General features: G+C 50.9%; 2 protein-coding genes across 2 annotated transcripts in view; one reads left to right on the forward strand and one right to left on the reverse strand.

The window, feature by feature from the left end:
- The window catches only part of DRC9 (dynein regulatory complex subunit 9), a 26,348-nt gene extending 25,134 nt beyond the window's left edge, over nt 1-1,214 (reverse strand). The window contains exon 1 of the mRNA XM_075418149.1: nt 925-1,214. Coding sequence (XP_075274264.1) covers nt 925-1,214 — 290 coding nt within the window. The remainder of the gene's footprint in view (nt 1-924) is intronic.
- Nucleotides 1,170-5,004, forward strand: RPL35A (ribosomal protein L35a). Its single transcript, XM_075418150.1, has 5 exons — nt 1,170-1,235; nt 1,628-1,670; nt 2,794-2,946; nt 4,002-4,146; nt 4,945-5,004. The coding sequence occupies exons 2-5, from the start codon at nt 1,660-1,662 to the stop codon at nt 4,966-4,968; spliced, it is 333 nt and encodes a 110-aa protein (XP_075274265.1). The 5' UTR covers nt 1,170-1,235; nt 1,628-1,659; the 3' UTR covers nt 4,969-5,004.
- Nucleotides 5,005-13,587: the final 8,583 nt, after the last annotated feature.

Consider the following 13,587-nt stretch of genomic DNA (forward strand, 5'->3'; position numbering starts at 1 on the left):
GCACGCATTTGATACTGATAACTGGGTACATTACTGGGTGTTGCTTTGCTTTCTACCTCTTCCTTAAAGTAGATGCCAACAGAATAATTTGGAGAATTCATAATATTCCATCCCTTCTCTGCTCCTACTTCATAAAAATTTCATCTCTCAGAAAAAACTCTGCTTATACATGCTTACAAGGCATTGGGTGCTTCTACCCTGGCCCAGCGAAGTGCAGACTTAATTCTCCTCCTGTATCAGGATCTAATTCCTCAGTCCAGGTTCAAGCTCTCCAAGCCCAACTGGTGACAAGATGACAGTAAATTTTCCTCCTGAGATCTGTTTTTTTGTAAAAGTCCTCTGGGCACACAAGCAGCTTAAGACACTTAGGAACAAAGCTACACTGGAAGTCTGGACGGCCAGGGCACATTTTGTATCAGAGCAAGTTCCTGTCTGACTTGAAGTGCTCTGAAAATGCACCTGAATTTCGGGCTATGGAAGGAAAGTGACAGAAGTCGGGAGTGAATGACCCTGACCTGGGAAAATGGGTTAGTACGCGCTTCCACCTATCCTTATTTAGTAAAGCACAGGAATGTGAGGCTTCATTACAGGGGTTTGAGCACAGAAATACACGGTTCCTGTCACCGAGGCGGTATCGGGGGTAAAATAAACGTTGAGATGATTCACTCACTCAGGGTGAGCACGAAGGAAGTCAGGCAGGGCCCGGGGAGCCGCCATCAGAGCCCTGGCCACCCCAGCAGCGCCAAGCGCTGCCCCTCACCCCCCCGCTGCCTCCTCGCAGGGCTCCTCGGCTCATTCCACCGCCGCCACCGGCCTGCGGCCTGGCTCGCCCTGCCAGGCCTGCCCTCAACCTCGGGACCCCCCCGGTCCCACCCCGGCAAGGCTGCCGGACCCGGCCCGGCCCCAGCCCTCCTCGGCACTCACCGAGACGCGGCGCCCGTCTCCATGGCGACCACCAGGCTCCGGGGGCCTCGCGGGGCTGCCCAGGCGGGGGCCTGCACGGGGAGGCTGGGGCCGCCCCTCCCCGGCTCGCCACCCGGAGGGGAAGGGGGATGCGGGGGACGGGGCGAGGGACGGCGCGGGGGGCCGGTGTACCCACCCCGCCGTGGCCGCGTCGGTTGTGTCCGCTCAGGCGGTGCTGGCGGTCGCCCCCGGGGGGTCCTTCCGGCCCATATCCCGGCAGGCAGCGCGCCGCCTCTCTCTTTCGCCGCCATCTTGGTTGGCAGCCTTTGGGGGTGAGGCGGGGAGCAGCGGCGCGGGATGAAGGGCTGGGGGGAGCTGCTCCCGCTGTGGAACCGTCGGCGGGCGCGGGGCCGCCGGGGCGTTGCGGTCGGCGCCGTGCGGAACGGGTGGAGGGCGGGATGGCGCCGATGCGCGGCGGATGGTCTCGGCCGCGGGTTGAGGCCTGCAGCTGAAGGAGGGCTGAGGCGCCTGGGACGTCCCGTTCTGTGGGGAAGCGGAGGGGTCCCCTTCCCTCCCCCGTGAGGCGGAGCCCGTTCTGGGCAGGCTGGCGGCCATGGTGCTCCTGTCGCCCTGCCGTGGGTGGCCCCTGGCCGCAGGACCCCCGCTCGCTCGGCTGGGCAGAGCTGCCGGCCTGGGAGGCTCACGGCTTGTGTGTCGTTTGTAGGCCTGCTGGGACCAGGGCTTCAGGAGGACGCCATGGCCGGGAGGTGAGTGACCTGTCCCGAGACCGCTCTCGGTTCGCGGTTGCAGTGTACTCGTCACAAGTTTTCTTGCGAACTGGGCGTTTCTGAGAGTGTTTTGTTAAAGCTGCAGGCAGTGGTCTGTTTTCCTGCGACTGCCCTCGCTTTCCAGGGTGGCTCCTTTACCCAGTGCCCTCCTGGGCCCTCTGTTGAAGGCCCGATGCTGTGCCTCTCTCTCCTGAAACCTCTGCTTTAAGCTGGTCGTAGCTGTCCATACGCTGTGCCACGCTTTCCCCGGGCTGTCAGTGGATGGGGGATATTGATGGTGGTTTTGTTAGCACAGTGTTTGTGAACCTTTAGTGCATGGTAGAGGCTTTGACATTGTTTCCTTGAGTAAGTGAGCTACTGTGACAGTGCGTTTTCATATGAGTGGAGGGATTGAATCTAAATCGCAGCTTTCTGTCAGTATTTGTCTTTGGAGTTTTACCTTGTTGTGCATGTGTGGAAAGTAGGACTGGATAGCTTGATTCAATACTTCTGTGCTGCGGGACAGTTGCTGGATGCAGGGGAGACAGTCATGTCGTGTACACGATGTGTGGAATGAGCTTAACTATTGCTTTACCGGTTTAGTACAGACAGATCTTTGTTGTGAAGAGTTGTTGAGGAGTTTGTGTTATGTCACTTGTCCAGTGCATGTGGGGCTGTCTCTCTGGCTGTCCCCGTAGACCGCAGTTAACTCCTTTGAGGCTACAGATTAACAGCAGTTAATGTCTTCTCTTATAACAGTTACTGCAGCACAGGAGACTCGGTTATGTAGTGTGTAGAAAAAAAAGTGATGTTTACTTGTCACGGAGTGTTTGTAGACATGTGAAAACATAACACCTACTAATGTTGAAGGACTTTGATTTTAGTATGAAGTCTGTAGTGCCAGAAAGATACAAAATTCTCATTAATACTTCATGTCTCAAGTTACTTAGCTTTCCTCTGGTGACTGAATCTAAGGATTTGCAGTAATTAGTAAAAGCAAAAGCAGTGGGGTTTTTCCTCAGCTGAATATGGAAATAGTTTCTACTGAAGCATCGTGTTATTTGTTTGTACATTTGATACTTTGGAGTGAATTACAATTTTTAAATGTTTTCAATGCCTTTAGGTTGTGGTGCAAGGCCACTTTTGCTGGCTACAAACGTGGCCTCCGAAACCAGCGGGAGCACACTGCCCTCCTGAAAATTGAAGGTGTTTATGCCCGTCAAGAAACAGACTTTTACTTGGGCAAGAGGTGTGCCTATGTATACAAAGCTAAAAAGTAAGTCACTTTATTATGCTAAATCAGCCAACTTGTAGATCAGCTTTTGCAAATGCCAGGATGCAAGCAGTCCCTTTATCGAGCTTTTGTTAGAATGAAAGTAGATCTGGCTCAGTTCATCAGTAGAATGTCCATGGAGAACTGTGTAGACCAGCTTCCTGAGTTGATTTTGTTTTTAAAGTCCTTGGCTATTTTTGCTTTAATTGGCCTGTGTGTTCTTAATTCATATTGTGAAATTATGTGAAACAATCATGTGCTGTTACAAATGAGATGTTAGCAAATGGGATGAAAAACAAATTTTGTTCAAGACTGTCAAAAAACTGAAGGCGGCTTGATAGACTAAATTGCAGTGAGGTGAATTTGTGTGGAGTACTACGAGCTATTGAGTTACTGAAACAGAAGAATTATTTTGTGAAGCCTGGAGGAATTTGTATCCTGGCTTTGGCATGCCTGTGTCAGAGCACTGTCATTTCTGCTGTGCTGGCATTGGGGGCCTTAAGAACACTTATTATGACCTTCTGCTTAATTTTTCTTTGAATGTAGTTGTTGGAGTTCAGATATGGGAGTTCAGAATTGCCTTGGATAGAATTGATCAGACTGTTAGCTTGACCACCATAATTTCCAAGATGGCATATGGTTTTTGTTCTAAATCAATTTTTTGCAGTCTGCCCCAACAGCTTAGGCCTCTCCTGCCTGTGGTGGATCTGGGGAAATCTTACAAATAAGATGTTGCATTTTCTTTGAAGTTGAAAATGTTGAGTTTTCAGTTTGATCTTCTTAGCATCAGTGCTTTCTGTATTTTTAAGCTTTATGATTTGTTAGTAGTGCTTCGGCAGAGCTTCTGATAAATTACAAGCTGAAATACTTCCCTGTTTGGGAGGTATAGTGAAGATCCCAGGCCTAGTGATTTTCGCAGGCAAATAAAAGTGGAAAGTGGTCCAGTTGAAGATCGGTGTGGAATAAAGTAATGGAAGTGCTGTAAAGAGGCTGCATTGTTGGTCCCGTACGGAGCTGTGGCTGGTGTGCTCAGCAGCAATTTTCCTCTCTTTCCTCAGCAACACCGTAACTCCCGGCGGCAAGCCCAACAGGACACGAGTGATCTGGGGGAAGGTAACCCGCGCCCATGGGAACAGTGGCATGGTTCGTGCCAAGTTCCGCTCCAACCTTCCTGCCAAGGCCATTGGACACAGAATCCGGGTGGTAAGTGGATTTATTTTAGCAACAAAGTATTTATTGGCAGGTTTTGGGGTGCATTTTAATCCCACATAGTATGAGGGAAAGCTTGACCTATGATTTTTACTCTTTGCTAAGTGCTGCTTTTGGAGCTGGGAGGGGTTCATAGCTGGCTGCTTGGGCTGAGGAGGTTTGCCTCATTGCCAGGGGTCTTGTGTGCTTGCTCAGGTTGCCTGGGAAAGCTCTTCAAGCTCCAGGACTCTTCATCGGCACTGTTGTAAAGCTGTCTTGATTTCTTCTCCCTGGATCTTGTGCGTGTATTTTTGCATCCTTCTGCTCCAGTTCCTACCTGTTGACAGATTTTTCTCCTACCTTGCAAGTGTTTAACTGAGGGCTGTGCTGTCCTGCGCCATCTACTAGCATCTGCTACACAGGCTTCAGTGAGACTGTCCCTTTTGATCCCTCACCCAGAGCTTTGATGCAGTATCTTCCCAGTGATGTTGTCAGAGGGGTGCAGTCCTGCCTTGATGTCTTTTCTCCTGTGCTTTAGAAAAAGCGCAGTAGGAGCGGCACAGTTAAATCCTGAAACTGGACCTGTGAGGACTCTGCTGTCTGTGAGCGGGGCTGGCTGCCAGGGAACCTGCGCACCAGCAAAGTGCTGCTTCACGTCACTGAGCTGGCTGTTACGCTTTGCCATTCTTGCACCTCTTCTGTGTACGTGGGAGGGTCACTTTTATAGCGGTTGAAGAGATCCAAAGCTTGTGTTTATAATAGTACAGTCCAGTAAAAGGATTTCTAATGTGATTCTGTTCTTTTCTTTTGTAGATGCTGTATCCATCTAGGATCTAAATTTTTATTGGAAATAAAATGGAGAATCTCTTTAAATTTCGTACATTGCTATTTTTATCCCTTCCACCTATTTTTGAGGGACTTCGTTCTTTTTCAGTAGGCAATCAGAATTCGCAGCCCAGGGATGGAGTAGTGACTCAAGGCTAGCCCATGAGATGGAGATGTGACCTGTGGTTGGCCAGGCGTTCGCAGAGCAGACTCCGTTCTGAAGACAAGTAACTGCCGGCCTGTACTGCGGCCTGTCTGTGCCTCCCATTGTGGAATCTGCGTGGTTTGCAGGGCTGAGCAATAAATGCTGACAACCTCATGAGCTGCACACAAGCTTTATATAGAACATGAGAAATAGTTCCTTGCCTACCTAGCGTAGGGAAACTTCTTGTTCCTGTTTCTCTTGCACTTGGCAATGACCACTGTTTAGACAAAGCTGTAATGGGACACTGACACTACATACTAGTAGGTGTAAGTCCTAGCCTGTATCTAAAAATCGTGGAACCACAAAGAATGAGACCATATATACCTGGGCAGCGTGCGTGCCTGTAGCACCTGCTCTGTGAAACCTGTTCAGACATGTTTTCATCACCCAGCTCTGTGAGTGCCTGAGTGTTGGTACCTGCTGGTTTTCTGGCCAGCCTTGTTCCAGTGTGTAGCATGGGGTGGGGAAGATCATTACGTCAGGCTAGTGTATTGCTTTCGTGAGTTCCTTAAGGTTTATTGAACGAGAAGGTCGTAAAAAAAGAGTTTAAAGATTCCGGAAGTGCAAACCTCAGAGTTTCTTAGTACATACCTCAAGAATACTGGGTAGTTTTAAGGGAAGTTTGAGGCAGCTGCAGGGTGGTGTGGTTACTGCTGATGTCATGGTCCCAGAATGAACCGTTGATGGCCTGGGCAGGTGGTACTGCTGATTCTGTGTTGCTGTTTGGTCGTTTGGAAAGCGTCCCCAGTGCAGGAGGCTGGTGAGTTGCTGCCGTAACTGTCCCTGGTCCCACTCTGGTGCAGGTCTGCTCCCTTGTGAGGGAGAGCTTCCATCTCCCTGCCTGCAAGGAGCGCTGGGGGCTTGGCTTGGCTTCTGTCTCCTGCAGCAGCCTGCTATTTTGTAACTCTGCCTTCTGAAGGAGGTGGAGTAGTCGCGTGTTCCGAGTACTTTACTGGGTAAATTAAGACTTGAATGGCAATTCGGACAGAAGCTGTCTGGACCTGGCTGCTCAGCCATTATTTTACTGGACTTGCTTCAAGAACTAAACCTGCTGCTACTGCCGTTTCCAGCAGCAGGACAGCACTTGCAGTAGAAAGCTGCATTTTATTTTTTTTAACATGGAGAGAAACTGCAGCTTGTGGGATGCTGGGTCAGGTCAAGCAGGGCTGTAGTCTTCTGTAAATACCAACAGGTTGTACACATAGGGTTCAGAGAAGGATGGGGTGGAATAGAAATTGAATTTCCAGTTTGGGGCATTACAAGAGGAAGGAGGAGGACGAAACCTAGTGGGCAAATTGGGCTGTAACATCAGGTTGGTAGGACTGTGGTCACCATTGCGTGGTTGGATTCTGTGATGAGAGAGTCATAAGCGCTCTTGAGTTTGAGGTAAGATGCCCCAAAATACATAATGATCCCTTTCCTCTCGTCTTTTTTCTGCTGTACCAGACTGCTGAGGTACAAAGCCCATTCCTGGGAGGTCCAGCATCAAATAGCATATGGCTACAATTTTTGGATCTTTGTGTCAAAGCTGCTGTTTCCCATTTGCTTGGTCCCACCACAACCATATTATGTGTTGTACCTGCTGGCTGCTCAGAGCAGCAGGTGTAGCCTGTTCCAAGGCCTGTGCGACGCAAGTGCCTTGGCTGCAGCAAACCCCTTCCACTCCTGTCCCTGGCAGCTTGGGGGGGGAAGCTGCAGCCTTGGAGGAGCCTGCTGTCTGCTCCTTCCTGGGCAGAAACTCCTGGGAGCTCCTCAGCCTGCTGGGCATAGCAGGGACATGGAATGGACAGGTGCTGGTGGTGGAGGTAGACGATGACAAAGCAAGAGCTCCCTTGGTGCTGGTGGATTTTTGCCCCAGACCTGTGTGGTACAGCTGATGTCAGGGCTAAACTACAGCAGGCAGAGAGGATGGAGGAGGAGGTTTGGCCACACCTGGCTTTTACACTGTGGCAAGCTGCTGTGTGGAAGCAGCTCATGCAGTTGGGGTCACCTGGATGAGGCCCTTGGGGATGTGAGGAACCTCCTCCCCTGCCTGCCAGACGTGCTGGTGCTTGTGATGATGTGTCCAGAGCCCCAGGAGCAGTGGGACCAGGCAGTGGGTCAGGAGAACACAGTGCCTGTGGGGTGGGGCCTGACAACTGGTGGTGGAGGCAGCAGTCTGCAGCCCAGGCCAGCCCGGTGCTATCCTGGAGGCAGAGAGCTGCGTGTAGAGTACTGAGAGAAGTCTTAAAGGGCTATGAAAGTGCCTTGGGACGCAGCTAGACACAGGGGCTAGGGACAAAGAGACAGGCTTTCTGGAAACAAAAACACCCTTGGGGTGGGATGTGGAAGGGTCTGAGGGACCGTGTAGATCAAAGGGATGCTCAGTGGCTGGGTTGAGGTACAGGAGGACAGATAAGCTGAACCTTGCAGGAAGTGTGAGCTGGAAATGAGAATGCTGGGATGGGGATGGACAATGTAGTCTGAGCAACTGTGTGTCCTCTTCCAAATTAAACAATGGTGGCTTTTGCTCCTTGCCCTGAAGCACACGTGGCTGTGGAGATGCTGCTCGGCGTAGGAACTGCAGTCCTGACTCCACTGCTGGGCCTTTCTGTGATTGTGTTAACAGCTCTGTGGTCTCACTGACGCTGCGTTCTTCTTTGGAGGGGTGTGCCAGCTTTTTTGGGTGAGCCATAGGCCACAGCTTTGACCAGGATGATGCCTGCTGTTTTACCATGTGCGTTTCCTACCCTAGGAGTCGGCTTCCGGGGTCTGTTTATCGTTTTGCTCCCAGAGTTCAGGTGCTGCTGTGCACTGCCTGAACATAGGCGACACGAGGTGTCGAAGACAGCTGGAGAATTAATTCCCCTGGGCAGCAGAACGTGGCAGGCTGGTTTCAGCGCTGTTCATGTGGATGTCCCTTTGTAGAAATACTTCCCTCCTGGTGCCTGGCTCAGACCTTCTGCATGTGCAGAAGTCCTTCTGCACAGACGTGATTCAGTATGTGGCTGCTGCCAGAAGGGGACACTGCACCCTCAGCATCACGCTGTCCTTGCTACTAAGCTCAGATTTCTTTCCTGCATTGGCTGAACAACCTACCCCAGGAGACATCTATAAAAAATCACTGAGTTTCTGCTTTGTGTGAAATGCCTTGCTCGAATATCCAGCTGTCAACAGAGAGAGTCGGAGCAGGCCGGCGTTCTCTGGATCTTAAACTCTTCCCAAAGCTGAGATAGTGAAAGAACTCAGAGGTAAGACCTGAGACCACGTTTTCCCAGGAGAGCCTGGGTGCGGGGGTCTTTGGAACACAGCACCCATCAACACAAAGTTCTGAAATTCCCTGGGGTTCTTTGTAGTCACGGGATGGTGGGAGAGCGAGGTTTGCTGCCTCCTCTTGCTGATTGAACAAAATGCTGCAGACAAGGCAAAGGTCTGTCTACCTATTGCGCTGCTGTTTGTCATCAGCATGTCGGCCTTTCTCAAGTTACTGTCCTCACACCAGAGCAGTTGAAGGGTCTGGGATGAGCTGTCTAAATTGATCCATGGGATCCTTCCCACCTGCCCCGCTGGAAGGACCTGTGGATGGTTTATGTGCACGGCATCCTCTGCAACTCGCTGTTTCACAGGCAGCCGCGCCAGGCGTGCCTGGTAGCTCAGCGTGGTGTGTCTGGGCACACGACACCTTGCTCTTAGTCACACTGTGCGTTTGTGCTTGATGTCTGAGCAGCCCCTGAACGTCCCATCCCTTCAATACGATGCATGAATGAAGCTTGCTGTATCTTGACCCAGAGTGCAGTGAGATCTGTAGATCAGGGTCGCAGTGCCGGCTTACGGAGGTGCCAGCGCAGCTTTCTTGGGAGGACTGAGAGTGGTGTGAGCTGAACCTGCAGCGCGTGTAGGGCTGTCGGCTGGAGCGAGAAGAGCCCTGATCCGTGCCTGAGTGCGGACTGGCACTGCTGAGGCCTTCTGTAATGGGAAATCAGCCCCCATCCTCTGCAAACTAGAGGCACCGCAAGTGGAACAGTACATTATGTTCACTCATTCCTGGGCAAAAACAACCCCAAACAACTATGCAGATGAAAATACAGTATTTACCCAACTGTCCGTTAACAGAGCTATTGCAGGGAGCTGACTTTACATACAAGTGGGCATCCAGCAGGTTAAATTACTGGGGTGGGTTATTTTGGATGGGAGGAACTGTGGGAGCAGTAGATTGTTTCTGAGGCAAATGGCCCGTATAATGGCTGAACTCATTTCCCATCCTCTCTGGGCATGGCAAGGCTCTATGGTAAGCTGCACACTTTTCCATTGGGAGTTTATATGCATTTCTTCTCTGTTTGTTGTTTTGTTTGTTTGTTTTTGTTTTTTTTACAGATCCACCTAAGATCTTAACTATCACCAAAAGGAGTATTAAAAACCTGGTATTTATTTCATTTCCCTGTGTGTCTGTGTGTACCTATAAGCTTTAAAGCTGTACATGAAAAACTATCAAACCCCTGCTGAAGCTGCAGGTTTGTGCAATACAGTACACAAGGAGTGGGATCTGAGCGTGGTACAGAGCCTCTGAACCAACATTTCTCAGGGAAAGGATCCCCCAGGTTATTTTTCAAATACAGGTTCTTTCCACATCCATAAGAACAGCGTGGCTTTACAAAGCAAAACAGCCTTGCTGTAGGTGTTTGGGTTGTGCTGGTGCTTGGCAGCCTCTTGGATGAGGTGCTGGTCCTGTGGAAAAAAACCTGCTTGAAAGGATGGGGGAAAATGACCTTGCCCAGCTGCCTAAACAGAATTATGACACACGTGACCCAATTGCTCTGTTGTGGAAGAGACTTTCCAGGAGCAATTGGGCATCTTAAGATAAATTCCCCATTTTGTTAGGGAGGACACTTTCTTTTTTTTTTTCTTTTTTTTTTTTTTTTTTGGCTCAAGCTAATGCAGAAATAGTTCCCTTGGGTCAATGCAAGCTGTGTACAGCTCAGGCTGTGTGGTAAGTGCAGAGCGAGTGCAGAAAGTCTGACTTTGAGAGACTCCTGATCAGCACCTTAGGACATCCTTAAAGCAAGCAACCGTGCTGAGGTCCTGTGTTGCTGCTGTTTGCTGTAGCATCTGAAACATGTGGCCAGCCACCCAAACCTAGGCACAGTCTGTGCAGCTCGCTCAGGTTTCTCCTCTGGCAGCGCATTCATGCCGTGTCCAGGCCCTTCTGCTCTCAAGCTGCATCCATGCTTCATTCTCCAGCTAATTTTGGGTGCATATACAGGTCTTGGAGCTCCCTGCTCTGCTGTTGGGACTGCTCCCCCAACCTGCTGCAGTCCAACGAAGGCAAGTAGTAGAAGATCACCCTGCTCATTTTGTCTAGTGTAGGGTTGGCAACTTTTCATGCGATAGTTCTGCTGCCAGGCTAGCAGGAGCACTGCGATCCAGCAAAGCAGGAACAAGCAGCTGTGAGCTGAAACCTCTCCAACCAGTGCAGCTAGACCCAAAAGAGGAGATGCACCAGCAAGCACTAGGAGCACTGCTGCACAGCCCAGGAGTGTGCCGAGGGCCACAGGTCTCTTCCCAGGACAAAGGAGATCAACCTGCTCTACTCAGCTGGCATCACACCCCATGAGAGCAGCAGGGAGCGGCTGTCCTGTGGGCTTCTGGCATATGAGCATATCTGAGTAGCACCTCTGGAAGATGACCTTGATCAGGACAGCACCTGAACCAAGCTTTGCCATCCAGACCAAGCTTTGCCCATTTCCAAAAAACCCTTGCCTAGCCCTGCTCCTCACTGGTCTGTCATGTTTTGCCTACGTGCCAGGACAAAGTCTGATTGCCCTTAGGTGCAATCCTGCAGCGTGCCAGGAGGGCACCTTGCCAGCTGCTTACCTGTGGCCTTTTTCAGGGCTCAACAGTGTCAAGCCAAGCAGATCCAAACCCACCTGCTCCACCCACCAGAGCAACTTCCAGCCCAGGAAGCTGATGGCTCTGCCCTTTGCTTTCATGAAGGGAGCAGCACTGAGAACCTGGGGGTTTGGCCCATGCCAAGCAGGGGTTTTGTGGGAAGGAGGTGGGAGGATGCAAGAAGGAGTGTGAGGGAGGCAGGAGAAGCTGCGTTCATGCGCGGTGGTTCCCAACCATAGGTCTCCAGCTTGGTTGGGCCTGGGGTAACTTTTCAGAGGTTCTGCAAATGGAAAGCACACAAGAAACTGGACTGCTGGTGTCGAAGGCACATGCGCAGTGGGAAGAAATGGAGGCTGGTGGCTGTGAACAGCTAGTGCCAGGTCCTGCCATCAAGCCAAAGACAAGGGTCCAGCTGAGGCTCTAGCAGGACAGATGGAAAAAGGCCAGCAGAGGCAGTTTGGTCCTTAGATCTAATTTCATGTCTGTCGCCAGCCAGTTTTTCAACACCTTGCCAGTGAAGGAGCAAAGAGTGCAGCAGGCTGAGGGGCAGCCTCCATCGCTCTCGAAGGGGACAGGCAGAGACATCCTTCCTACTGCGTGATCAGGACTGTCCCAACACCCCCACTCTACACATGCGGACCAGTGGCTGGTCCCCTTCCTCCTGCTCAGAAATACCTTCCAATGCCCCTCTGCCATCCAGCAAGGGATGGTGCCTCAAGGAAACATAAGACAGCTGCGGAGATGGACAGGATGAGGCACGGCTTTCCAAGGGAGGAGGATTTTGGAGAAGACAGGCAGGGAAAGGTTTGGGGTTCCCCATCAGGAAGCCAGGCTGTGTTCGAGCCATGGGGCAGCCAGGGACTTCCCAGCTTTATTTGCTTGTGGGGTGTAACCTCCACTGAGTGGAGCTCAGACAGGTGTGCTGACTTGGATGGATCCAGGCCAGGGCTGCGTCAGCACAGGCTGCCAGAGGACCAAAAACTGGGGCTACCTCAGTGATCCCTGGAGATGGCTGGGTTTGGGGCACAGGGAGCTGGGACAGAACAAAGTGACCATCCCGTTTGGATTCAGTTGTGACTGAACATGTCACGGGAATGGTCCATGTCTGGTTTGATACAGTTCAAGCTTCAGTGGGTGAAGAGTAGGCAGGGGTCTGGATTCAGGGGGTAGAAAGGTTGAGGGGGGTTTTGGGGAAGGTCAGTGGAGGAGATGGGAAGAGCCATGGGGGAGTGAACAGGAGACAGGGTCTGGAAGGGGGTCAGTGGGACAGGAATGTTTGGGGCAAGGGGATAGGAGGGGCTTGGGGTGTTTTCTTCACTTGCAGTTACCTCTTCTGCTACTCCTTTGGGGCACCCAAGAATATCTCCATGGATGAAGAGCTCAGCGAGTGCTGGTGCCCCACAGTAATGCTGGCAGCTGGTAGGGCTGCACAAGTAAAGCAGATATTCTCCAGCATCTCAGAACGATGGCGTGTTTTTCCAAAGCAGTAAATCAAAGCAGGTTTGGAGAACAGGTCTGTGAAAGAGCACTTGTGCAAAGCTTCGCTAAGGCTTAGCTTGTCAGCAGCCAGTTCCCGCTCCTAGTTGGCTCTGAGGCTTTTCCCTGTGCCCCCGTGAGCACCGAGGCTGCCGGGAGCAAGAGTTTAAGAAGCTGGGCTGGAACACTGGATACGGACTACCTCCTCCTCTTTTAGCCTCTCTGCGCTCTTACCATAAAAGTTGGCGCAAGAATCCTTTTTCCTGTCTTCTTTCTACTCTTTTCATCTTAATCTTGGTAAATTCACCTCTTAAGAGGCCTAACCCAATGGACCTTTGATTTTGCTTAGACTTCAAGGCACTACTAATACAAATGACAAATTTATTTCTCTGAACAAAGTACCCTCTCTTCTCCATTTGAAGTCCAAAATGAGCAGATGTTGTGTTTGCTCTGAACAGCCATGGGTGAATAAGAGATGCAATTACCTTCATTTAGGGCTATCTCTAGAGATTTTCTACAAATGTGACGGTCAGATGGATGTTTGAAGGCGAAGGGAGGAGTGTCCAGCCTTGCAAATACGTCTGTGTTTTTGCTCGGATGCCTGCCAGAGCTCTGAAGTCAGTTTGTCAGGGACTATGGAGACTGCTGAGCTCACAGCTGTCTCTGAACTGTTTGAACACAAAGTTGTATTTGCTGTTAGATCTTACCTCTGTTAATGAGTAAAGAAATGTAAACAAGGTTGTTTGGGTATAGTGGGCGACACTGAGCTTTCCAAATCTGTGCCCAAAATTAAACAGAGAATTGCAGTGGCCATGAAGAACAGCTCTATCCCATCCCAAATATTGGTTTTTAGAGACTGTGCTGGCAGTTTCAACACTGGGGCCACTGCAGAGAAATAGTCAGTGGTGCTCCTTCTGAGCTGAATTAGGAAGATCATTTTAGTTTTTTTCTGCACCTTCCCTGCAGTAATCATCTTCATAAATTTGGGGAATCACCTGCTTGAAAACCCACTTCCAGAGGCTCTCTGGGCTCTCTGTGTCAGTCACTTGCACAGCACGGCTTGAGAAGAGCCCCGCGAGCCGAAT

This window comes from Opisthocomus hoazin, chromosome 4, assembly GCF_030867145.1.
Source record: "Opisthocomus hoazin isolate bOpiHoa1 chromosome 4, bOpiHoa1.hap1, whole genome shotgun sequence".
Lineage (NCBI taxonomy): Eukaryota > Metazoa > Chordata > Aves > Opisthocomiformes > Opisthocomidae > Opisthocomus > Opisthocomus hoazin.